The 26,882-nt window shown below is 38.6% G+C and overlaps 1 protein-coding gene across 1 annotated transcript in view; it reads right to left on the bottom strand.

Moving 5' to 3' along the window:
• Positions 1 to 26,882, bottom strand: part of LOC128664878 (sodium- and chloride-dependent GABA transporter 1-like) — a 111,481-nt gene that overhangs the window by 38,052 nt on the left and 46,547 nt on the right. The window contains exon 3 of the mRNA XM_053719674.1: positions 12,352 to 12,452. Coding sequence (XP_053575649.1) covers positions 12,352 to 12,452 — 101 coding nt within the window. The remainder of the gene's footprint in view (positions 1 to 12,351; positions 12,453 to 26,882) is intronic.

The raw sequence follows: 26,882 nt of genomic DNA on the forward strand, positions 1-26,882 counted from the left end.
CATAATAACAGTCTGATAAAAATTATTTAAAAAAAATATTCAGCTAGATTACGAGTTGTGCGTTAGGCTTAAAAAGCAGCGTTAAGAGGTCCTAACGCTGCTTTTTAATGCCCACTGGTATTACGAGTCTTGATGGTACAGGCTCACCACTCACTTTTTTGGCCAGACTTGGAAATACCGCAAATCCACTTACGTAAATTGCGTATCCTCTTTTTTCAATGGGACTTGCATAGCGCCAGTATTATGAGTCTGCCAAAAAATGAGCGGTAGACCCTCTCCTGTCAAGACTGCTACCGCATTCTAAAGTCAGTAGTTAAGAGTTTTACACTACAATGCTGTAGCATAAAGCTCTTAACTAAAGTGCTAAAAAGTACTCTAACACCCATAAACTACCTATTAACCCCTAAACCAAGGCCCTCCCGCATCGCAAACACAAAATTTTTTTTTTAACCCCTAATCTGCTGAACCGGACATCGCTGCCACTATAATAAATATATTAACCCCTAAACCGCTGCACTGCTGCCTCACAAACATTAGTTAAATATTATTAACCCCTAATCTGCCATCCCTAACATCGCCGACATCTACCTACATTTATTACCCCTAATCTACCGCCCCCAACATCGCCGCCACTATACTAAAGTTATTAACCCCTAAATCTAAGTCTAACCCTAACCCCCCCTAACTTAAATATAATTAAAAGTCTAAATCTATCTAAAGTCTATCTAAATAAAAATTACTATCATTAACTAAATTATTCTTATTTAAAACTAAATACTTACCTATAAAATAAACCCTAAGCTAGCTACAATATAACTAATAGTTACATTGTATCTATCTTAGGGTTTATTTTTTATTTTACAGGCAAGTTTATATTTATTTTAACTAGGTAGAATAGGTATTAAATAGCTATTAACTATTTAATAACTACCTAGCTAAAATAAATACAAATTGACCTGTAAAATTAAACCTAACCTAAGTTACACTAACACCTAACACTACACTATAATTAAATTAATTCCCTAAATTAAATACAATTAAATACAAATAAATAAAATTAGCTAAAGTACAAAAAAATAACACACTAAATTACAGAAAATAATAAACAAATTACAAGATTTTAAAACTAATTACACCTAATCTAATCCCACTAACAAAATAAAAAAGCCCCCCAAAATAAAAAAAAGCCCTACCCTACACTAAATTGCAAATAGCCTTTAAAAGGGCCTTTTGCGGGGCATTGCCCCAAAGTAATCAGCTCTTTTACCTGTAAAAAAATTACAAACCCCCCCAACATTAAAACCCACCACTCACACAACCAACCCTACTCTAAAACCCACCCAATACCCCCTTAAAAAAACCTAACACTAACCCCTTGAAGATCACCTTACCGGGAAAAGTCTTCATCCAACCGGGCCGAAGTCCTCAACGAAGCCGGGAGAAGTCTTCATCCATGCCAGGCGAAGTGGTCCTCCAGACGGGCAGAAGTCTTCATCCAGACGGCGGAGCAGGTCCATCTTCAAGACATCCGACGCGGAGCATCCTCTTCATCCGACGGCTAACACTGAATGAAGGTTCCTTTAAATGACGTCATCCAAGAGAGCGTCCCTTCAATTCCGATTGGCTGATAGAATTCTATCAGCCAATCGGAATTAAGATAGAAAAAATCCTATTGGCTGATGCAATCAGCCAATAGGATTGAAGTTCAATCCTATTGGCTGATCCAATCAGCCAATAGGATTGAGCTGGCATTCTATTGGCTGTTCCAATCAGCCAATAGAATGCCAGCTCAATCCTATTGGCTGATTGCATCAGCCAATAGGGTTTTTTCTACCTTAATTCCGATTGGCTGATAGAATTCTATCAGCCAATCGGAATTGAAGGGACGCTATCTTGGATGACGTCATTTAAAGGAACCTTCATTCAGTGTTTGCCGTCGGATGAAGAGGATGCTCTGCGACGGATGTCTTGAAGATGGACCCGCTCCGCGCCGGATGGATGAAGATAGAAGATGCCGTCTGGATGAAGACTTCTGCCCGTCTGGGGGACCACTTCGCCCGGCTTGGATGAAGACTTCTCCCGACTTCGTTGAGGACTTCGGCCCGGTTGGATGAAGACTTCTCCTGGTAAGGTGATCTTCAAGGGGTTAGTGTTAGTTTTTTTAAGGGGGTATTGGGTGGGTTTTAGAGTAGGGTTGGTTGTGTGGGTGGTGGGTTTTAATGTTGGGGGGGGATTTGTACAGGTAAAAGAGCTGATTACTTTGGGGCAATACCCCGCAAAAGGCCCTTTTAAGGGCTATTTGTAATTTAGTGTAGGGTAGAGCTTTTTTATTTTGGGGGGGCATTTTTATTTTGTTAGGGGGATTAGATTAGGTGTAATTAGTTTAAAAATCTTGTAAATTGTTTATTATTTTCTGTAATTTAGTTTTTTTTGTACTTTAGCTAATTTTATTTAATTGTATTTAATTGTATTTAATTTAGGGAATTCATTTAATTATAGTGTAGTGTTAGGTGTAATTGTAACTTAGGTTAGGTTTTATTTTACAGATACTTTTGTATTTATTTTAGCTAGGTAGCTAGTAAATAGTTAATAACTATTTAGTAACTATTCTACCTAGTTAAAATAAATACAAACTTGCCTGTAAAATAAAAAATAAACCCTAAGATAGATACAATGTAACTATTAGTTATATTGTAGCTATCTTAGGGTTTATTTTACAGGTAAGTATTTAGTTTTAAATAGGAATAATTTAGTTAATGATAGGAATATTTATTTTGATTTCTTTTAATTATATTTAAGTTTGGGGGTGTTAGGTTTAGGGTTAGACTTAGGTTTAGGGGTTAATAACTTTAATATAGTGGCGGTGACATTGGGGGCGGCAGATTAGGGGTTAATAAATGTAGGTAGGTGGTGGCGATGTTAGGGCCGGCAGATTAGGGATTAATAATATTTAACTAATGTTTGCGAGGCGGGAGTGCGGCAGTTTAGGGGTTAATATGTTTATTATAGTTGCGGCGACATTGGGGGCGGCAGATTAGGGGTTAATAAGTGTAGGTAGGTGGCAGCGACATTGGGGGCGGCATAGTAGGGGTTATTAAATATAATGTAGGGTTCGGTGATGTTGGGGGCAGCAGATTAGGGGTTCATAAGTATAATGTAGGTGGCGGCGGTGTCCGGAGTGGCAGATTAGGGGTTTATAATTATAATGTAGGTGTCGGCGATGTCGGGGGTGGCAGATTAGGGGTTAATAAGTGTAAGATTAAGGGTGTTTAGACTCAGGGTTCAGGTTAGGGTGTTAGGTGTAGACATAAAATGTATTTCCCCATAGAAATCAATGGGGCTGCGTTAAGGAGTTTTACGCTGCTTTTTTGCAGGTGTTAGACTTTTTTTCAGCCGGCTCTCCCCATTGATTCCTATGTGGAAATCGTGCACGAGCATGTTACACCACCGCTAACGTAAGCAGCGATGGTATTGGAGTGCGGTAATGAGCAAAATTTTGCTCATCGCTCACTTCTTGTCTTTTAAAGCCAGGTTTGTAAAAACCCGTAATACCAGCGCTGTAGGTAAGTGAGCGGTGAGTGAAAACTGCTCGTTAGCAACGCACAGCCTCTAACGCAAAACTCGTAATCTGGGCCATTGCATTAAAAAGTTAGAAGGGCTCATTAATATTAGGTCTCAAAAAGTCATATAAAGGGCTTTAACTTAGAGATACAGTACATACATACATATATCTAAATATGTATATGTGTATATATATATATATATATATATATATATACTGTATATATATATATATATATATATATATATATATATATATATATATATATATATATATATATATATATGTATACAGATGTATTTATGTGTTTTACTGTATATTTATTGTACATATTTCACATTCCAATATTCTTCACTTACAGGATAATGTCTGTTTTATTGTAAATACATATTTCTATATGTATATCTCAATGTAAATATTTGCATAGGAAATTAGCACATCTAGGCAAGAATCCCCACTTGCTTTTCCCCAGAAATACCTCATATACAATGTTACCAATGCACAAGAGAATTCTGGGTAAGTTATGCAAATTAGATATGCACATTCTCAATTTCTCAGTTTTTTTGCTCCAAAAATACTGTTTTAACACAGCTATCCTTTTAACAGGATTATTGTAGCAAATCAGAAATCACTCACTAGACAGCCTGTTTCGTTCTATTTAGAACTCATCAGTAGGAGATAGATTTCTGATTGCTGCATTGATAAAGCTATTTTCAAGGTTAAACCAAAATTCATTAAAATTATGGGGGAGATAAAAAACTGAAATTAAAATCCTCCATGTCTAAAAGTTAAATCAATGTAAATATTTGCATAGGAAATTAGCACATCTAGGCAAGAATCCCTGCTTGCTTTTCCCCAGAAATACTTACTGTAGCATGATGAAACAGCTGTGATTTTAAGCTGAGAAACGCGTCGCTATGCTATTGACACTGTGTACAAAATAAAGATTTTTTAACTATTCGTGCTCCTTTGTGCTTTTAACGAATCTGAGACCTGCTGACTTTTAGCCTTTTGGTTCCTCCGAATGGATAGCCCCGGTACCTGCTCTGCTGGGACGTTGCCTTGAAGCTGCCACTGTGTCCTATGGGCAACTGTGAAGGTTCCGTGCCGTTTGGTCTGGCACTCCGGTTGTGCCGCAACATCTGGTGAGAGGCTATTTTATAGAGACTTTGGGTCTCCCGCTGTCACTGCTGTTCAAGATTGTACTACTCTATGTGGCGCCTCTATTTCTCCCTTCTAGATCTATTCTATGAATTATTTAGAATATTTTATAGTATGTTCAATAATTTTCTGTGTGTGCAAACCCGACCGCGTTTAAATCTAAGTTATGAGACAAGATGCACAAAACACATATTTTACATCCTTAATCTACTTTTTATTATTAATCCCTTACGGACCAGCATTTCAGACTAAGGGAATTTATCAAGCTCCGTATGGAGCTCAGGGTCGGCTCCAAGGGGGGGCTTTGGGGGGCAATGCCCACCCAAATGGAATGCTGTGCCCCCTCAAAACACAGGATTTATTAAAATGATTATTTTTTTAATTGTTTTACTTTTTTTTTTTTTTTGCCCCGCAACTTTTCTGGGGGCGGGGCCCTTGTGCACGCTCAAATGTCACACTGTGCAGTCAGTCAGGTCTCAGACTCTCAGCCCATTGCTTCAGCTCATAAAAAAATAGATTAATTGGTGCAGCTCAGCCAGAAGCTTTTCCTATTGGCTGGCTGCTTTTGGCGCGCACATTTGCTCTGAGTCTGAGCCCTGACTGCACGCAGACAGCCGTGCTGGAGCAGAGGAATTTTAGGAAACAGGCATCAACAGATGATAAGGTAAGAGCTATTATTAGCCTCCCTCCCCAAGTCCTCTAATACTCCCTCCTGCTTAGCTGAATGCGTGCCTGTCAGTGTCATTACTGATTTAGTGCGGGTCACAGCCGGTCACCCTCCCTGCCTGCACTTACTAACAGATCCACGGAAACCAAAGAAAATAAACTGTTTGTTTATTTTCTTTGGTTTCTGTTCCTGAGTGCCTCTCTATCACTGCTCTCCCGACTCCAGTCCTCTCTGGTATTGCTGGTGGTGTGCCCTGAGCGAGGTGCTGCCTAGAATCATGTGTATTGAGCTCAGCAGGTCTAAGCTTTGGTATGTGGGTCCTGTTTCTTTCCTGTGTATAGCTGTTCTTTTCTCCCATTACTATCAGGGCATAGTTCTCTCTCTCTGTGACCATCTGATGTCAGGTAACTGTGTGGCCTTTTACAAGCAGCCCCTGCCTCTGTATAATGTAAATCAACTTATTCATTTCAGTACTAATTGTCTTCAGTAGTTACTTTCACTTCTCTGCAGTCTCCTTTTAATAAGAAATCACTATATGTTATTATGGAGATCTCACATTGCTTTGTCTATGTGCTGTCTGTGCTCAGGGCAGTCTCTTGTTATCATAACAGTCTCTTGTTATCACACTATGTGCTGTCAGTGTGATAACAAGAGACTGCCCTGAGCACAGACAGCACATAGTGTGATAACAAGAGACTGTTATGATAACAAGAGACTGCCCTGAGCACAGACAGCACATAGTGTGATATCAAGAGACTGCCCTGAGCACAGACAGCACATAGTGTGATAACAAGAGACTGCCCTGAGCACAGACAGCACATAGTGTGATAACAAGAGACTGCCCTGAGCACAATGTGCTGTCTGTTCTCAGGGCAGTGTCTTGTTATCACACTATGTGCTGTCTGTGCTCAAGGCAGTCTCTTGTTATCATAACAGTCTCTTGTTATCACACTATGTGCTGTCAGTGTGATAACAAGAGACTGCCCTGAGCACAGACAGCACATAGTGTGATATCAAGAGACTGCCCTGAGCACAATGTGCTGTCTGTTCTCAGGGTAGTCTCTTGTTATCACACTATGTGCTGTCTGTGCTCAGGGCAGTCTCTTGTTATCATAACAGTCTCTTGTTATCACACTATGTGCTGTCAGTGTGATAACAAGAGACTGCCCTGAGCACAGACAGCACATAGTGTGATAACAAGAGACTGCCCTGAGCACAGACAGCACATAGTGTGATAACAAGAGACTGCCCTGAGCACAGACAACACATAGTGTGATAACAAGAGACTGCCCTGAGCACAATGTGCTGTCTGTTCTCAGGGCAGTCTCTTGTTATCACACTATGTGCTGTCTGTGCTCAGGGCAGTCTCTTGTTATCATAACAGTCTCTTGTTATCACACTATGTGCTGTCAGTGTGATAACAAGAGACTGCCCTGAGCACAGACAGCACATAGTGTGATATCAAGAGACTGCCCTGAGCACAATGTGCTGTCTGTTCTCAGGGCAGTCTCTTGTTATCACACTATGTGCTGTCTGTGCTCAGGGCAGTCTCTTGTTATCATAACAGTCTCTTGTTATCACACTATGTGCTGTCAGTGTGATAACAAGAGACTGCCCTGAGCACAGACAGCACATAGTGTGATAACAAGAGACTGCCCTGAGCACAGACAGCACATAGTGTGATAACAAGAGACTGCCCTGAGCACAGACAGCACATAGTGTGATAACAAGAGACTGCCCTGAGCACAGACAGCACATAGTGTGATAACAAGAGACTGCCCTGAGCACAGACAGCACATAGTGTGATAACAAGAGACTGCCCTGAGCACAGACAGCACATAGTGTGATAACAAGAGACTGCCCTGAGCACAATGTGCTGTCTGTTCTCAGGGCAGTCTCTTGTTATCACACTATGTGCTGTCTGTGCTCAGGGCAGTCTCTTGTTATCACACTATGTGCTGTCTCTGTTACCCCCAGCCCAGCTATGTAAGGCAAGTTAATGAGTTCCAGCTCTCCCTTTCCTCTGTTGCAAACTTTCCTCCCACATGCAAGGGCTTAGGGCTGATTCAAAAAACCAAATAAAACATTGCAGGATGACTTCATCCCATATCCCATTTATATTAATTTAATTTTAATGTCTTGTCCTGGTATTTATTGGTTAGAAAGTTGGTTCCTAAATAATAATAATAAAAAAGCAGAAGCATTGCTATAGTACATTGTGATCTAATAGGGATGTTACGTGTCGGCTCTAAGGTTTGTTAAAGGTATCAGGAATTTGCCATTTACTGTATGTGCTTGAATACATAACTGTGTGCAGCTTGGCTCATTATATTGCCTGTAGGATGTATGTGCACATACCTGTGTTATTCATGTGTCCTATTGCTTGTGTGTGTGCTGTCAGCTGATTGCCATTTCATTATTATTGAGAGTCTGAATTGCTTGACATGTTTTGTTAGTGACACTCGGAAATGCTTTTAATGCAGCTGAATAAACAATAAACACATCCTAACAATTTGTCTTGCAAGGCCATAAACTGTCTTGTCTTGACATGATTGGGATTTGAGAATGAGTTTAAGAGTTTTGGATCATGGTGATTAAGGGGTGAATTGTTTTTAAGGAGCTATTGCACTGGGGGTCTCAAGTTTAATGGCTCTGTTTTAGTGCACTGCATAGGATTTAGACTTCATTCTTTTACCTAGTGATTTAGCACATATTCTCCAAATGTTAATAGTGGGGGATAAGCCAGTCAGAAGCTACACTTTCCTGCAGAATATGTAGGTCTGCTCTTATTTTGACTCTCATACATGCTTTGTAAATGCGTGCCCCCTCGTGAAAAAAAAATGCCCCCCCATTTCATTTGTTCTGGAGCCGACCCTGATGGAGCTTGATGTCTGTTTTTCCTGGCTCGCCAGAAACACAAGACCGCTGCTCCATAACCCGTCTGCCTGCTCTGAAGCGGCGGATAGACATTGCCGAAAATCAACCCGATCCAATACGATCGGGTTCATTGACACCCCAATTTGCCGCAAATCTGCAGGGGGCCGTATTGCACCAGCAGTTCACAAGAACTGCTGGTGCAATGATAAATGCCGACAGCATATGCTGTCTGCATTTATCGATGTGTGGCGGGCATGATTCGCTATAGCGGATAATGTCTGTCCACACCATGTTAAATTGACCCCTAAAACTTCCCCAAAAGACCAGAACATTTTTAGCATTTTTGCCATCACTACATTTAAACAGAAATAGAGCCTTGTTTTTTTTATTTACCTATCAAAACAATATATATATTTTAGTAGACAACCCAAAGTATTGATCTAGGCCCATTTTGGTATATTTCATGCTACCAGATTGATTTCCCACCCTCTAATTCCCCCTCTGCTATGGTTTCCCCCAATTACTCCCTCTCCCTCCTTCCCCCTCCCTGCTGCTCTCAGCATTTTTTTTCCTGTAATGTAGCGGTCCCATCCATTCCCGCCCCTCCAGCGATTGGCCGTCCACCCACCTCCCTCCTAACCCTCCCACACCACCAACGATCGGCAACACCGCTGCCCGATGCAAGTATATTTTTGCACTGCCCCATGCTTTAATAGTGAGATCTTTGTACTTTTAGTGAGATCGCGGCATAGAGAGGCCCAGGGCAGCATCGTTGTACAGGGTATGGCGCTGGTCATTAAGACATTAAATATATATATATATATATATATATATATACATATACAAAAAAATGGCGTATGTGCACTCTCACCAACGCTTGCAACTGTCAGGGTGCTTTAAGGTTATTTGTAAAAATGCAAAAAAGGAAGCACTCACTGATCCTTCACCAACTGTGGCAAATAAATTTAATGTGGTTTTAGTGACGTTTCGGGACAACAACAGTCCCTTCCTTCAGAGGAAGGGACTGTTGTTGTCCCGAAACGTCACTAAAACTACATTAAATTTATTTGCCACAGTTGGAGAAGGATCAGTGAGTGCTTCCTTTTTTGCATTTTTATATATACATATATATATGATAATCATTTAAATTAGATATCTATACCTTTCTATCTTACATACCTTATAACTCTCCCTAATTGGCCACAGCAGAGAAGGTAACCTAAGTTACAACATGGCAGCTCCCATTTTTATAGACACTAAAACTTTACTTATTTTGTCAATATTTAAGCAGTCGATGAAACTTTAAAAAATACATCTGTTATTCTCAGATCAATCATTTCTTTGAATGCATCATTCTATCTAGTGTTTATTTAGGCCTAGTTTCCATTGAGTTGGTAAAGTATGGAAACTGGTGGTAATATAAAAATGTTCCATTGACTTTAATGGAAAAAAATGTTTTTACCACCAGTTTCCATACTTTACCACCTCAATGGAAACGAGCCCTTAGTGTTAAATGTTCTTTTAAGAATAATAGAACATATTCTGCTATGTGAAGAACATTGGAATGTGAATTATTAATATGCCATGTCGGGTTTAGTCCTCTTGAATATACATGGCCAGGTTACGCACTACATTGCAGTCTAGGGGTAGATTTATTAAGTGTCGAGTGGACATGATTCGCTTGCCTGAAATGTAAGGTTAGAAGCAGCGGTTGTAAGTCCTTTTAAATCATCCATATCTGATCCGATCAGGATAATTGACAGTTCCCGCTAGCAGGGGGCGGCATTGCACAAGCATTTCACCAGAAATGCTTGTTCAATGTTAAATTCGGACAGCGTATGCTGTCTCCATTTAGCGATGTCGAGCGGACATAATTTGCTACAGTGAATCATGTCTGCTCGACATTTAATAAATCAACCCCATAGACTTCATTAACCCTATTAACTCACAGCTTGTGTTACTTGTGAGCAGAGGCAAGCATGTGGAGAGAGAGAGGAGATGATTCGGATTCTGGGGATCGGCAGTCATTAGCGGTCGTTAATGGTACAACGCACGGTTGTGTTTGACTCAGTAAGATTGCAATTATATTAATTAAAACAAATATCCCATCCCATTTTAGTGCTGCAGAATCTGTTGGCTCTCTACAAATAACCGATAATAATAATAAAAATAATTTTCTCAATATCAAATGAGAATTTTTGAAATATTGTAATTGAGGTCTATGTGTTTAACCCCTGTAAATAATTTAAATGAGCTTCAGAGCAGCAGTGCACTCCTGGTAGCTAGATGAACACATCTGGGGGGCCAATGACAAGAGGCATATGTGTAGCCACTAATCGCCAGATAGCTCCCAGTAGTACATTGCTGATCCTGAACCTACTTATAATTTTTTTTAACAAAGATTACTAAGTGAATGGAGTAAATTTGATAACAGAAGTACATTGAAAAGTTTCTTAAATTTGCATGCTCTATCCGAACCATGAAAGTTTAAATTTTGATTATATGTCCCTTTAATATTTTAACACTTAAAATGTTAAAGTGATGTAAACTCTCCCATTTATAAGACAGAATGTTAGCAATAGTTTAGATGGAGTTTAATTCATCATTTATCATGAAGATGCACTATAACTTACTTTTTTATATAGATATGAAATTCAAATACCCCACACTCCGGCGCCCACTTCAAAAGTAAAATTTTCAGTGAGCTAAAGGTTTGAATTGTTGTCCAATCAGCACTATAGCTACAACAAAAAGTGTATTAGATAGGATAAAGTATGAAGCAATGTTAGCACTTGCTCGCTGCCAGCCCCAGTTCTCCCAAACCGTGTATAGAAGCAGAAAGTGTTGAAAGTAGCGGCACTGTGTCACCTCTAGGGAACCAAGCTGCCCACATCCTCTGAGGCAACCTTGTTGCTTTCACCTCCAAAATAAAAGCGCTCACAATTGTGTAGCAGATTTCAGACAATGTGGTAGGCGCACAAACTGGTTATATTTGCAAGATTGCAGTTAAAATAAGCCTTTTATTAAAGTCATCACAAAGGTGTCTTCAGGTTTTATTTAAAATACAGCTCAACGCATTTCAGCTAAAAGAAGCCTTTATCAAGAGCATAAAGTTAAAACATGGATAACCATTTGTTCCAGAAATTGTTTTAACTTTATGCTCTTGATAAAGGTTTCTTTTAGCTGAAACGCGTTGAGCTGTATTTTAAATAAAACCTGAAGCTGCACCTGAAGATACCTTTGTAATGATTTTAATAAAAGGCTTATTTTAACTGCAATCTTGTGAGTATAACCAGTTTGTGTGCCTACCACAATGTCTGAAATCTGCTACACAATTGTGAGCGCTTTTATTTTGGAGGTGAAAGCAACAAGGTTGACTTTCTACAACAAAAAGTGCCTAAAGGGGAGAGCATGGATTGGAGAACAGTTTAAACATTTAGCTCACTGAAAAATTGACTTTTTTAGTGGGAGGCGGAGCGCAGGGAATTTGAATTTCATATCTATATTAAAAGGTAAGTTACAGCGCAACTTCATTACAACTGATACATTAAACTCCATCTAAAATATCACCAACATTCTGTATCTGTCTTTATAAAGGGGAGAGGCTACCTTCACTTTCATTAATTATGTTACATTTAAATAATGATATCCCTAGAATTACATTGAAGGTGTAGAATCATATGTTACATTTGAATGTTACATTTGATAAAGGTAAAGTTAGCATTTGTTTGCAAATAAACAAGTGTAGAATATTCAATTCATCAATGTGCCAAAACATTTTCATTCATCTTTAACACACGTCTTCATTCTGTTCTACTTCTCTATGAGTCGTTACATTTCCTATTAACCTACATTTGCTGTGCGTCCACTCACTGTCTTTGTCCAAATTACCAAACATCAATTTTAAACATGTTCCCTTTTGTGTGTTTGTTATATTGTTAAAGACAATTAATTTATTAAGTCAACGTGGTCTTATCAAACTTTTACTTAATGAGGTACTTGAGATTTTCCAATCCACTAAATATGATTTTTGCTATTTTCTGTCTGTTAAGATAACTTAATTGTACAAACCATTTCTACTCACCGAGGAAAAGGAGTTAAATAGATAATACAGAGCCCAGGCAATGATAACAATATAATATATATTCAGCCAGAAAGACAGAACCACTGCAGCCATCCCCACTCCTACAAGAAAAATACAATTGTTAATTTAGTTAGTAAGACATTATTAGGTTATAGTTAGTACTCTGTACAGCATGGTTAACATTAAATGACAAAAATGACACTTTAATGTCCACTTAGAACCAGCAGTTCTCTGCAGCTCCTGAGTGGTTCTTTAACTTTGTGTTTAACCGCTTTCTCGACGACCCTGTTAGGGGCTACCATGGTGGAATTATCTTAAAGAAGGGGCTGTGCCTGCAAGTGGTGAAATGTAATGGAGCTCACTGGAAAAGAGAAACTTCGCTCCGTGGAGCTAAGTTAGCAGTGAGCAGGGGGCGCATGTTACACAGTAAATCCTGCAGTTAATATAAATCAAATTATGCTGCTTTCTACATATAGCATCTTACAGTCGTCTATATTGTCGTATGCATGTGTTTTCATATTAGTGTTATAAGTATTTTGAGTGTTTTGAGAAAAGCTTGCCACCTTTTAGTTTGCGATAGAAAACTGTGAGGTCTGTAGTGCGAGGGTAAAAAGTGACTTGGGTCAATCCACCAGGGAAATAGAAGTACTGGTGAGCATTCTTTAATTTTCTAGCCAGCCCAGAGACCTTTAGATCATAGATCACGCAATATTTGCACTGCGAAATCCATTTTCATTTTGTGTTGCGTAATGGGTCTTTTCATATGAGAGGGAAGGGGGGAAGGTCTGCTTTTCCAGCTTTCTTAGCCTATTCCAGTGGGTGTCTCAGTCTAAACTCAACAGTGCTGAATTTTGAAAATCTAAGTACATTTTTAAAAGGTTTTACATTGGATTTTTATATCAGTATTTGTGCATATGCTTCTTTATAGTAGTGTCTATTGCATGCATTTATATGAAAATTGGTTTACACTGTCCCTTTAACAGTATGGTAAAATTAGATCTAGACTAGTGTGCCCATTACAATTAATAGTAAATATTTTTCAAGTACAACCTGCAGCACAAGGTTTGTAATTAAAGCTCATGAACCAAAGACAAGTTCTAGTTTTGATTCCTTTATTTACTCAGTCATTAATAAGCCCCGGTCTTTTATTTTTGATCATTCTAATGCTTTTTAATGATTGTTGGAACAAAACAATTGACAATGATTATTGAACCTAGCTTTCAACCAGCAAAAGACTAATAAAGTCAATTTCTCGTATAACAGAGTTGTAGCAAACACTAGTATTCTCTGAAAGGTTTAGTAGGTTTTTTTATGCAGACTAATAGTGACCTACTTCAGGTTGATGAGTTTGCCTAATACTAAAGCTATGGGCTTGCATAATATAGCTTTGATACCAGTATTCTTAATCCCTAACGTCTGCAACATACCCTGTACGTTGCTGGTCGTTAAGGGTTTTTCAGGTCATAGTAGCGCAGGTCTTGCTGCGAGCAGCAGGATCACGCTATTATGACCTCCCTTCTGGTCGTAGACTTCCTGGAATAATCGCTGACCAGGTAATAAAAATTTAAAAATACCCATTCAAAGACCAGTGACGTACAGGGAACGACACCGGTCATTAAGGGGTTAATTTATTAATGAAAGAATAAAAAAAAGGCTTTATTATATTTTGTTAGAAGAATTCTTTGAACAGTGCTATAACTCTTTTCAAAAGCAATAGTATTCCAGTCCATACAAAACCCAATTTCAGTGTGTGTGTGTGTTTTTTAATGATAATAACTCAGATACAGTATTTTACTAATATTATTCCAATACATTATCAAACCATTTTTTGTGCCAGTATTACACAATTTTTGAATTGATTTCCACTTGTATACCGATTTTGGTATGTTTCACATGGCAAATCTCGGCACAAAATGATAGGAAAGGGTTAATTGTACATGTCAGGATTTGTGCTTATTAGAACTTTCAAAGAAACTGTAATAAGACAACAAGATATACATTAGTAAATATGTTGTTCTGGTTTTGATGGTCTGTTCTTATAGAGCCCCAGAGTGGTGATGTCAAACACAGTCCACTTTAAACTGTAATAACCATACAAAAGTTAATCCTCACCCAGAAGTACTCCATAGAGGAATCCTTGCCCCTTTCTGAGAGACCTCACTGAGGATTTGGAACAGTCTCACCTGTTATACGGTTTGTCCCTTGATGAAGTTTCACCTCTCTGGATTGTTATACTGCCAGAAGCGTCGACCTGATTGTCTGAACGCCTCGGTTCAGTCTTGTGGTCACCAGCTTCAATAGTAAACAGTTTAAAGGGGACTGTGTTTGACATCATCTTTTCTGTCACCCCTGCATAAGTACGCTTGTAAGCCCTGTTTTCCCTGCATGACATGATCTTAAGTAACCTTGGTTGTCGGCGTACATAACTCTCCATATGGATTACAAATATGTGAATGTACTATATTATATATGGCTTGAGAGGGAATGTTGCTTATGTTGACGACTACTGAACTGACAAGGATCTTTTTGTTGCCATTAATCTCTATTTCCTATCTTTACATGGAAGCTGCTTTGCATACTAACTAATGGCTTACAGTGCTACCAACACCTTGCATTAATGCATATTTTAAGCCCATGCATATGGATCATCCATCTTAATTTTAAGAGATCTCCATAGGTTTATTTCTAATGTGGCCACATAAGTATCTATGGTTTCTTATTGGAAATCAAATTCCTCTGACCTGATGTTGGTATTGTGGGTAATTAGAGAGGATGCTGGCAAAGGTACGCTAACTTCTTTGTCTTTTTTACTTACTGTTACTGTTCTTTAGTACCTCAGGGCACACCTGGGTTTATCAATGTTTGTATATATATCTAGGGATCTCGGGATTGAAAATGTAAAATATTTTTGTGTTGATATATATATATATATATATATATACTGTGTATGTATGTGTATATATATATATATATATCTTCTGATATTTATTCAAATTACTCTTGGGTCTCCTTAAGAGTAATCGGGGTAACCACACGTGGACTCCTTGCACACATGCCCTTAGAGAGATACAACTGCACCTCACTGACGAGGCCCACAGAAGGTCGAAACGATCATCTGGGGTTGTTGTTTCTCTTGTTCAGAGAGGAATTGGCTGGTATTTCGGTGTTGCACTGGCATTGGGAAGTTCAGACTGATATGCTACAGGATATTTTTTCTCTGTGAAAAGGCTTTGGGGCCTAGTTATCAAGCCGTCAACCTCAAATACACTGGAATTCCGCAGCGTATTTGTGGCGAGGCTGATTCGCCTTAGTTATCAAAGGCTCGAGACCGGCAAAAGTAGAATTTTGTGACGTAAGCATCGATCCGCCGGACTCAGTCCGACACAGATCGATTCTTACGTCACTCCAGATGTTCCGCACACAAGTGCGGCACATTCTCACTACTTTTGCTAGCTATCAAAAAACTAGCAGGTACGCTCGGCACTTTTACGGCCCAGCGTACCTGGTTTTCAATCCGCCACCCCTGGAGGCGGTGGATCCCATAGGAATCAATGGGAGTCTGACCATAGCGAAAGTACAAGATCGCTGCTGACAGACATCCCATTGATTTCTATGGGAGATGTCTGCACCTAACACCCTAACATGTACCCCGAGTCTAAACACCACTAATCTGTCCCCCCCTACACCGCCGCAACTAAATAAAGTTATTACCCCCTAAACCGCCGCTCCCGGAGCCCACCGCAAGCTACTCTATACATATTAACCCCTAAACCGCCGCTCCCGGAGCCCACCGCAACTATAATAAATGTATTAACCCCTAAACCGCCGCTCCCTGAACCCGCCGCAACCTATATTAAACCTATTAACCCCTATCCTGCCCCCCCTACACCGTCGTCACCTATAATAAATTTATTAACCCCTAATCTGCCCCCCCTACACCGTCGCCACCTATAATAAATTTATTAACCCCTATCCTGCCCCCACTACGCCGCCGCCACTGTAATAAAATTATTAACCCCTAAACCTAAGTCTAACCCTAACCCTAACGCCCCCCTAACTTAAATATTAATTAAATAAATCTAATTAAATTAACTCTTATTAAGTAAATGAATCCTATTTAAAACTAAATACTTACCTTTAAAATAAACCCTAATATAGCTACAATATAAATAATAATTATATTCTAGCTATCTTAGGATTTATATTTATTTTACAGGTACCTTTCAATTTATTTTAACCATGTACAATAACTATTAAATAGTTATTAACTATTTAATAGCTTACCTAGCTAAAATAAAGAGAAATGTACCTGTGAAATAAATCCTAACCTAAGTTACAATTACACCTAACACTACACTATACTTTAATAAATTATTCCTATTTAAAAATAAATACTTACCTGTAAAATAAACCCTAAGATAGCTACAATATAATTAATAATTATATTATAGCTATCTTAGGATTTATATTTATTTTACAGGTAACTTTGTATTTATTTTAGCTAGTTAGAATAGTTATTAAATAGTTATTAACTATTTAATAACTACATAGCTAAAAGAAACACAAAATTACCTGTAAAATAAATCCTAACTTAAGTTACAATTAAACCTAATACTACACTATCATTAAATTAATTAAATAAATTACCTACAAATAACTACAATTAAATACAATTACATAAACTAACTAAAGTACAAAAAATAAAAAAAGCTAAGTTACAAAAAATAAAAAAATAAGTTACAAACATGTTACAAATATTACAACAATTTTAAGCTACTTACACCTAATCTAAGCCCCCTAATAAAATAACAAACCCCCCCAAAATAAAAAAATGCCCTACCCTATTCTAAATAAATTTCAAAGCTCTTTTACCTTACCAGCCCTTAAAAGGGCCATTTGTGGGGGCATGCCCCAAAGAAAACAGCTCTTTTGCCTGTAAAAGAAAAATACAACCCCCCCCCAACATTAAAACCCACCACCCACATACCCCTAATCTAACCCAAACCCCCCTTACAAAAACCTAACACTAATCCCCTGAAGATCATCCTACCTTGAGTCGTCTTCACTCAGCCGAGCCACCGATGGAACTGAAGAGGACATCCGGAGCGGAAGAAGTTAATCCTCCAAGTGGCGCTGAAGAAATCTTCCATCCGATGAAGTCATCATCCAGGCGGCGCTGAAGAAAAGTCTTCGATCCGTCCGATGTCATCTTCAAAGAGGCGCTGAAGAGGTCTTTTATCCGGGCGAAGTCATCTTCCAAGCCGGGTCTTGAATCTTCCTTCCGCCGACGCGGAACCACCTTCTTCACCGACGGACTACGACGAATGACGGCTCCTTTAAGGGACGTCATCCAAGATGGCGTCCCCTCAATTCCGATTGGCTGATAGGATTCTATCAGCCAATCGGAATTAAGGTAGGAAAAATCTGATTGGCTGATGGAATCAGCCAATCAGATTGAGCTCGCATTCTATTGGCTGTTCCGATCAGCCAATAGAATGCGAGCTCAATCTGATTGGCTGATTGGATCAGCCAATCGGATTGAACTTGAATCTGATTGGCTGATTCCATCAGCCAATCAGATTTTCCTACCTTAATTCTGATTGGCTGATAGAATCCTATCAGCCAATCGGAATTGAGGGGACGCCATCTTGGATGACGTCCCTTAAAGGAGCCGTCATTCGTCGTAGTCCGTCGGTGAAGAAGGTGGTTCCGCGTCGGCGGAAGGAAGATTCAAGACCCGGCTTGGAAGATGACTTCGCCCGGATAGAAGACCTCTTCAGCGCCTCTTTGAAGATGACATCGGACGGATCGAAGACTTTTCTTCAGCGCCGCCTGGATGATGACTTCATCGGATGGAAGATTTCTTCAGCGCCGCTTGGAGGATTAACTTCTTCCGCTCCGGATGTCCTCTTCAGTTCCATCGGTGGCTCGGCTGAGTGAAGATGACTCAAGGTAGGATGATCTTCAGGGGATTAGTGTTAGGTTTTTGTAAGGGGGGGTTTGGGTTAGATTAGGGGTATGTGGGTGGTGGGTTTTAATGTTGGTGGGGGGGGTTGTATTTTTCTTTTACAGGCAAAAGAGCTGTTTTCTTTGGGGCATGCCCCCACAAATGGCCCTTTTAAGGGCTGGTAAGGTAAAAGAGCTTTGAAATTTATTTAATTTAGAATAGGGTAGGGCATTTTTTTATTTTGGGGGGGTTTGTTATTTTATTAGGGGGCTTAGATTAGGTGTAAGTAGCTTAAAATTGTTGTAATATTTGTAACATGTTTGTAACTTATTTTTTTATTTTTTGTAACAGCTTTTTTTATTTTTTGTACTTTAGTTAGTTTATGTAATTGTATTTAATTGTAGTTATTTGTAGTTAATTTATTTAATTAATTTAATGATAGTGTAGTATTAGGTTTAATTGTAACTTAAGTTATGATTTATTTTACAGGTAATTTTGTATTTCTTTTAGCTATGTAGTTATTAAATAGTTAATAACTATTTAATAACTATTCTAACTAGCTAAAATAAATACAAAGTTACCTGTAAAATAAATATAAATCCTAAGATAGCTATAATATAATTATTAATTACATTGTAGCTATCTTAGGGTTTATTTTACAGGTAAGTATTTAGCTTTAAATAGGAATAATTTATTAAAGTATAGTGTAGTGTTAGGTGTAATTGTAACTTAGGTTAGGATTTATTTCACAGGTACATTTCTCTTTATTTTAGCTAGGTAAGCTATTAAATAGTTAATAACTATTTAATAGTTATTGTACATGGTTAAAATAAATTGAAAGGTACCTGTAAAATAAAAATAAATCCTAAGATAGCTAGAATATAATTATTATTTATATTGTAGCTATATTAGGGTTTATTTTAAAGGTATTTAGTTTTAAATAGGATTCATTTACTTAATAAGAGTTAATTTATTTAGATTTATTTAATTAATATTTAAGTTAGGGGGGCGTTAGGGTTAGACTTAGGTTTAGGGGTTAATCATTTTATTACAGTGGCGGCAGCGTAGTGGGGGGCAGGATAGGGGTTAATAAATGTATTATAGGGAGCGACGGTGTAGGGGAGGCAGATTAGGGGTTAATAAATGTATTATAGGTGACGACGGTGTAGGGGGGCAGGATAGGGGTTAATAGGTTTAATATAGGTTGCGGCGGGTTCATGGAGCGGCGGTTTAGGGGTTAAACTATTTATTTAGTTGCGGAGAGGTGCGGGATCAGCAGGATAGGGGTTAATAATTTTATTATAGAGGGCGACGGTATGGGGGGGCAGGATAGGGGTTACTAGGTATACTGTAGGTGGTAGCGGTGTCCGGGAGCGGCGGTTTAGGGGTTAATACATTTATAAGAGTTGCGGCGGGGTCTAGGAGCAGCGGTTTAGGGATTAGTAACTTTATTGAGTTGCGGGAGGCTCCGGGGGCGCCGGTATAGGGATAGAACAGTGTAGTTTAGTGTGAGTGCTTAGTGACAGGCTAGCAATAAAGCTGGGAAAAAGCCGAAGGGCAGCGAGATCGGATGAGTGATAACTGTCACAGTCCGCTGCTCATCGCCCCGCAGCTTTTTGACAGCTTTATTTGATAACTTAGGCGTATTTTTTCAGGTCCGCGGCGGCGAAGGTAGGCGAGCTTAGGCGGGCGTATTGGGCCGGCGAAGCAAGAAAAGTAGACGGCTTGATAACTACCCCCCATAGTGTGCAAAAAGAACGCGCACCCTGAGTTGCAATGGAAATGAACAGGCATGGAAGTTATTCTAGCTTTTGTTCCATCTCAGGAGTGCTGTTCTCTCTCTTCTAATATATATATATATACGAAATGAGGAAAAAAGGAAAGCTGAGTCCAAAGGTCGGTAATAAAGTTTATTGCAGAACAGGCTTCTGAAGGCTAGGTGAGCTCCATCTAACGCGTTTCGCGCATGGGCACATGCGCTTCATCAGAGACACATATTCTGTATGTATATATATATATATATATATATATATATGCATATACATACATATGTATCCATTTATTTATGTGTTTTACTGTATATTTACTATACATATTTAACATTACAATGTTCTTCACTTACTTAATGTCATTTTTATTGTAAATACTTATTTCTATATCTATCTGTATATACCTGCATATTCCTATAGATATATAGGTATAAATATATATTTTACATGAACAGTATCAGATATACACAAATATATATTTAATAATAAAAATTACATTACATGTAAAGAAAATAGGAATGTAACAAATGCATTTTACGCATTGTGTTTCGCGATTTAGGTTTTAACGTTGTCGGGTTTGAACACACATGAAATCTTAGTAAGCTTAAAGGAACACTGAACCCAAATTTTTTCTTTTGTGATTCAGATAGAGCATGAAATTATAAGCAACTTTCTAATTTACTCCTATTATGAATTTTTCTTCGTTCTCTTGCTATCTTTATTTTAAAAGCAGGAATGTAAATCTTAGCAGCCAGACCATTTTAAGTTCAGCACCATGGATAGCGATAGTTTATTGGAGGCTTACATTTACCCATCAATAAGCAAGCATAACCCAAGTTCTCAACCAAAAATGGGCCGAGTCCTATGGATCACATTACTGCTTTTTAAATAAAGATAGCAAGAGAACGGAGAAAAATTCATAATAGGAGTAAATTAGAAAGTTGCTTAAAATTGCATGCTCTATCTGAATCATGAAAGAAAAATGTTGGGTTTAGTGTCCCTTTAAGGTGCAATATTGAAATATAAAAAAAAAATTATATATTTTTAAAAAAAAATCATTAAACATAAAGTAAAATATTTTAAATAATTAATGTAATAAATCTATATTTTTTACAGAATATTTAATAATTTTGTATTATTTTTAAAAATATTTTATATGCAATATTTCAATACGCGCCTTAAGATTACTACGTTTTCATGGGCACTAACGCAACATCGTTAAATCCTAAATTCCAAATAGGATGCACAAAAATGCATATTTTACATTCCTCTGTTCTTCCCCTAAAAAATAGTGTACTTATTATTATGGAATATAGATATCTATAATCTAATACTGTCCTTGTAAAATACAGATATATACCTATTTATTTATGGGAATTCCAGATACTGGGAGCCGTTGGAGTTTCAGTGTGCTACGTGCACTGATGATGATAAAAATTTGTCTTGAAGAAGGCCCTAGAATGGGCCGAAACGTCGACATTGCTTGATGTACTACTAGTTTTGGAAAATAAAGATTATATACTTTTAACTATTCTACAAGTCCTGTGAGTGCCCTCCATACACATAGCTATCTTGTCTATCACTTTGAGGATTGCACCTGGGCTATGGTTGCACAAGAGTGGAAGGAGTGCTAGGCTACCGGCTATAATTTATAGGAATAGATATGAAGATATAGGTATACACGGATATACATAGAAATAAGTATTTACAATAAAAGGTACATTGTCCTGTAAGTGACGAACATTGGAATGCTAAATATGTACAGTACATATACAGTAAAACACATAAATATTTAAATATATATGTACACACATATAAACATAAACACACACACATATATATGTATACACATACATATATATATTTAGACATGTGCATGTATGTATCTGTATGTTAAAGCCCTTTGCTTGCCTTTTTTTCCCTAACACTTGAGACCTCATATGTTTGAGCCCTTATAACGTTTTAATGCAATATTTTTTGAATAATTGCTATCAGACAGTGTTATTATGAGTGCAGCTGTACATTTTAATTTATTGTTGATGTTTTTGTGCCACTTTGTTGTCTCGCGTTACAGTTAACATGCGTGACGTGAGTTAAACTAGATTACCTCTTAACCAAACGTGTTTACTTTCATCTCGTAATATGCATGATACTTCCGATGTGCACAAAGAGATGCAAATACCCCTTATCACTCACGTGCAACAGTTAGTGCGCCATTCGTAATCTAACCCTAAATCTTGAGCACATTTTAGTAAATCATTCCTATGATTTAGTAAATTGTGTGACCTATTTAGTAAATCATGCTAACATTTTAGTAAATCATGCACACAGTTTATAAAAAAAATGGTGTGGAGGGGGTGGAGCGTGCGGGCGTACGGAATGGCTGCACTGTGTTAGTGCTCCTGTCTCGGCTGTTATGGAGCCCTTCCCAAGTGGCATCTATGAAGACATAAGAGAGCTGGGTATGTTGTGAAACCGCTCCGGAACACTACCGGAGAGACTGACCTGCAGCCGAGTGCTTATACGGCGCCGCTCTATTCACCCACTACAACTAGCGGCGTAGGCCGCACCAGAGGCGCTCCTCAAGTGTGGACCTCGTGGGTTAAATCACTGAGACCGGAGCACGTTAAAACTGATACGGAGCAAAAAGCAGGCGACACAATCGCTCAGAATCTCCAGCAAGATTTGTAATAAGCAGTGATCGGCTGCTCTAAGAGAGATACAGGGATCAATTCCGCCTCCAAAGAGATCTCCAGCTTGGGGGTAGAGTTTACAAAATGCTACCTGCACGTTACTACACCCTGTCTGAGCAAGCTGCTAAATGATATTGCACGCAGAGCCTAATAAAGAACCTAAACATGGGGTATAGCTTTTAATGGATGGAGTTGAAATAGACAGATGTTTAAAAACTAATTTCTATGAACATGAACTAATTCTCATCCTAAGATGAACTATATGTTATCTAAATAACGTTCACTCAAAGATCAGGCATTTAGAAGACACACATGTAATCCAACAGATCTCACACAGACCTAAATTACAGCTCCAATACATATTAACGCTGCTGAGTGGTTGGAACATACTCAGATATATCTCCCTAGGCCAGATGCCCTTTGCGCAAAAAACAGTTTACTAAGGTGACAAGTGAATTCAGCTTAAGCGTTCCATACCACTAATGCCCTAACCGGGCCGCCAACCATTTTGCTTGATAAAGCTGTGACACCCTGAACCACTCACTGTGACATATAACCAACCAAACCTATGGCGTTAAGGAGAAACAATAAAGCTGACAAAAATTTAAGACAAAACAACGCTGGTAACCCTATGAGCACATTCTTTAAGAGCACAGACAGGGCAAAAAAAGCCAAAATCACGCAAGCAGGAAGTGATGAAGACTCGTTGCCGGATCACCCGGATAACTCCAAGACCTACAAGCGACCCCTAATAGACAAATTAACGATGAACCTGTGACCCTTAAAGCAATGGAGGCTCTTATAAATCAAGTAAAATCATGCATTAAGTCCAAATGCGCAGACCTCAAAAAAGACATAAATGACCTAGGTCACCGAGTGGGGATTCTGGAAGAAAACCGTGAGGAAATATCTCAAGAAGTCGCAGACATGGCCCTCTCGATTGAGACTCAACAAGCACAGATTCTGGAGCTTGAGAATAAGCTTGAGGATATTGAAAACAGAATATGAAGATGCAATCGCCGATTTCGAGGTGTGCCAGAATCAATTAGCAGAGAAGATATACCAGTTCATCTACAAAACCTCTTTCAATCTCTTGCCGTAGCAAATCAAAGAGTTATCGAGGAGATACCACTAGAAAGAGCCCACCGGGCCCTGAGACCTAAGCCTAAAGACAATCAACCCCCTAGGGACATTATCGTGTGCTTCCAGAGCTTTAAAGATAGAGAGAAGATCTACTAAATGGCTAGAGCACAATCATCCTTCTCCTTTATGGGGGCCAAAGTCCAAATATTTCAGGACCTTTCAATACGCACTCTACAAGGCCAGAGAGAATTTGCATCCCTCACACAACACCTCCGCTCATTAAAGATTGCGTATAGATGGGGATTCCCAGTATCAGTACAAGTCATCAAAGATGGAAAGAGGCTCGAATGCAACACCCTGGATAATGTCCCGACCTTCTGTGGGCAACTAGGCATTCCTCTCCCTGAAGCACCTGAAACTTTCCTCTCAAAGAACACAAACACACCTGTGAGACCTCGAAGTAAGCTGTGGTCAGAGATTGCTGGGCAGCAGACAAGAAAAAGACACAGCCCAGTTCCAGTAGCTCAGCAAAGCACAACCGGTCTTCAGACTTGAGAAGATGTTTCCAAAGGATTACGTGAGTAAGATTGCGAGGCTTAGCCTCTTGTAACCCACAGAATACACTCTAAAAATAACCCTCATATCAAGAGCCTGCCGCTTACATGGCCTGATAGACACAGACAGGACCTAAGTACTCTCATATACACTACTCCGAACTTTGCTATATTTGGCATTACATAGAATCATTATAGAATATATTGCCCGGAACAAGTTTAAAGACTGTGGTATGTTGCCAATAATATTGGGCATAGACTGAAACTGTTAACCTATCTAAATAGAGGGCTTTTTTAGACGCTCTCCCTGCTACAGTAACATCATTAATGTTAAAGTTATACCCCAGTTGGGGATTTAGGCAACTGAAGGTTCCTTTTTGTTTTCTCTCTCTCTTTTTATCTCTTCTTTTCTCCTTGAGGTTTTGAAGTTCTTAGCCTGCCTAATGTTATGTATTTTTCCATTTCCTAAACAGGATTGACTGTCCACCAGTCCCTTGGGGGGCAGTCGGTACAAACAAAAGACATGTCGCAGCGATGTTTATTTTTGAATGTTAACTTATGCTACAATCTAGGCATTGGTTGTTTTTGAAATGTGAATTTATATAGTGCTCAGTTATAAACATTAGTGGTAGATCTCAGCTGAATTGTTCACAGTTTGCACCCATGACCACCTTTGCACAGCTCTACCCTTTATTTTCTTAATCTTATGCTTGCTGGGGAGGGCTCCATTGGGCCGAACTCCCGCGCTTTATACTCGTTTTCTGAACTTGTTCTTACATCCCTTCTTTGGACTTTGTTCCTTTATCGTTTTTCTTTCTTTTTCTTTTTCTCAGCCTTTTCTCCCACTTTCCCCCTTCCCTATTCACTTTCTCCTCTTGTTGATTGTTTCATTCCCCTCCTATATACAAACAGTATACTAACCAGTATAGACTTTATAACAGCAACAACTGCATCAGTTACTTTTGATCATACTTGACAGACATTTTCTACGCTCAGACTAACAGATAACCTAAGGCCAAATGGCAGATCACCCAGCAGCCGGTCAATTTAAGATAGCCACACAGAATGTTAAGGGTTTTCTAACTCCCCAGAAGCGTTCCGTTGCGCTCCATGACTTTTTCAAAAAACAAATAGACATTATAATGGTACAGGAAACACATTTTAAAAGGTCTAATGAACCCGCCATATCACATCTACATTATGACCAACATTTCTTGAACTCAGGTCCAACAAAACACAATGGAGTAGGTATCTTCTTTAGGAGGAGTCACCCACCCCTCCACTAAAGATTACACTTTTTTCTCACACCCCCAACACTCCTCCTCTAGAATTGATTACATCTTCTGTGATCAGAACACCCTCTCCACTCTCACTGACTATAGGATACACCACACTCCGTGGTCTGATCATAGCATGGTCAGCTCCACTTTCTCTTGGCTCTCTAGACCACATCACCAGCAGCACTGGAAGCTTAGTGATCATATATTTACAGACCCGTTAGTCACTGCAGACATAATAGAAAAGACTGATGAATTCTTCACATTTAATGACCCAGACTGCACTTCGATTACCAATAACTGGGAAGCTTACAAATGTTTTATCAGAGGCGTGATAATGAGCCATACACACAAACTCCGCAAGCAGAAAGCAGCACAGTACACACTCCTCCTGACCAATTTTCAAGATAGCGAGACAGCTCTAAAACAAAATCCCTGTTGCCCACAGAGAATGGCTCAGGCCCAACTAGCTAGGGAAGCCCTTAATCAACAAAGGAAAACGGCACAGGTGTAAAACTTAAAAATTACTTTATTACTTCTTCTTAAAACAAGGCATATTAATAAAAACACAGCACACTCCTGATAGACATGTCTAACATGTTTCGGCTTTAATTAGCCTTAATCATAGACTCTACTTGTCATAACCAATTGGTGTCTTTTATTTCACTCCCTTTGTGTTGATTGGTTGTCTGTGTTAAATGTTTCTAGCTCCTTTTCCCTATTTTGTCTGAGGATACTGGTTACTTGTTAGTGCTCACCTAAATAATATTTTATTATTACAATAACCGATTGATATTCTATTTAGTAATGTTAGATAAGATAACTTTTATGCACAATTCCTTTTTTATGCACAATATTAGATAAGATAATTTTTATGCACTATTCCTTTGCAGTAGTTGTCAATATTTCTAAAAGAATTAACATTAATTGCTTTTATTTTAGTAATTACCATTGCTATCTTCGGCATTATGTCTTCCTACTCTCATTACTTCTATTTCCATAGTTTGACAAAACACATCTTTTGTATGTATCTTGGTATTAATACACACATGATCCCCATTGTTGATAATATTATTGTGGATTTAACATACAGATTTGCTAGTCAGGTATCAGAGGTGGGGGCATATTCTATTCCCTCCTGGTTATTACCAGTGATATTTATTATGATGTTATCCTTAGAGAAATGCTTTTATCTATTCTTTTGGGGC

Source organism: Bombina bombina, chromosome 6 (genome assembly GCF_027579735.1).
Source record: "Bombina bombina isolate aBomBom1 chromosome 6, aBomBom1.pri, whole genome shotgun sequence".
Classification (NCBI taxonomy): Eukaryota; Metazoa; Chordata; class Amphibia; order Anura; family Bombinatoridae; genus Bombina; species Bombina bombina.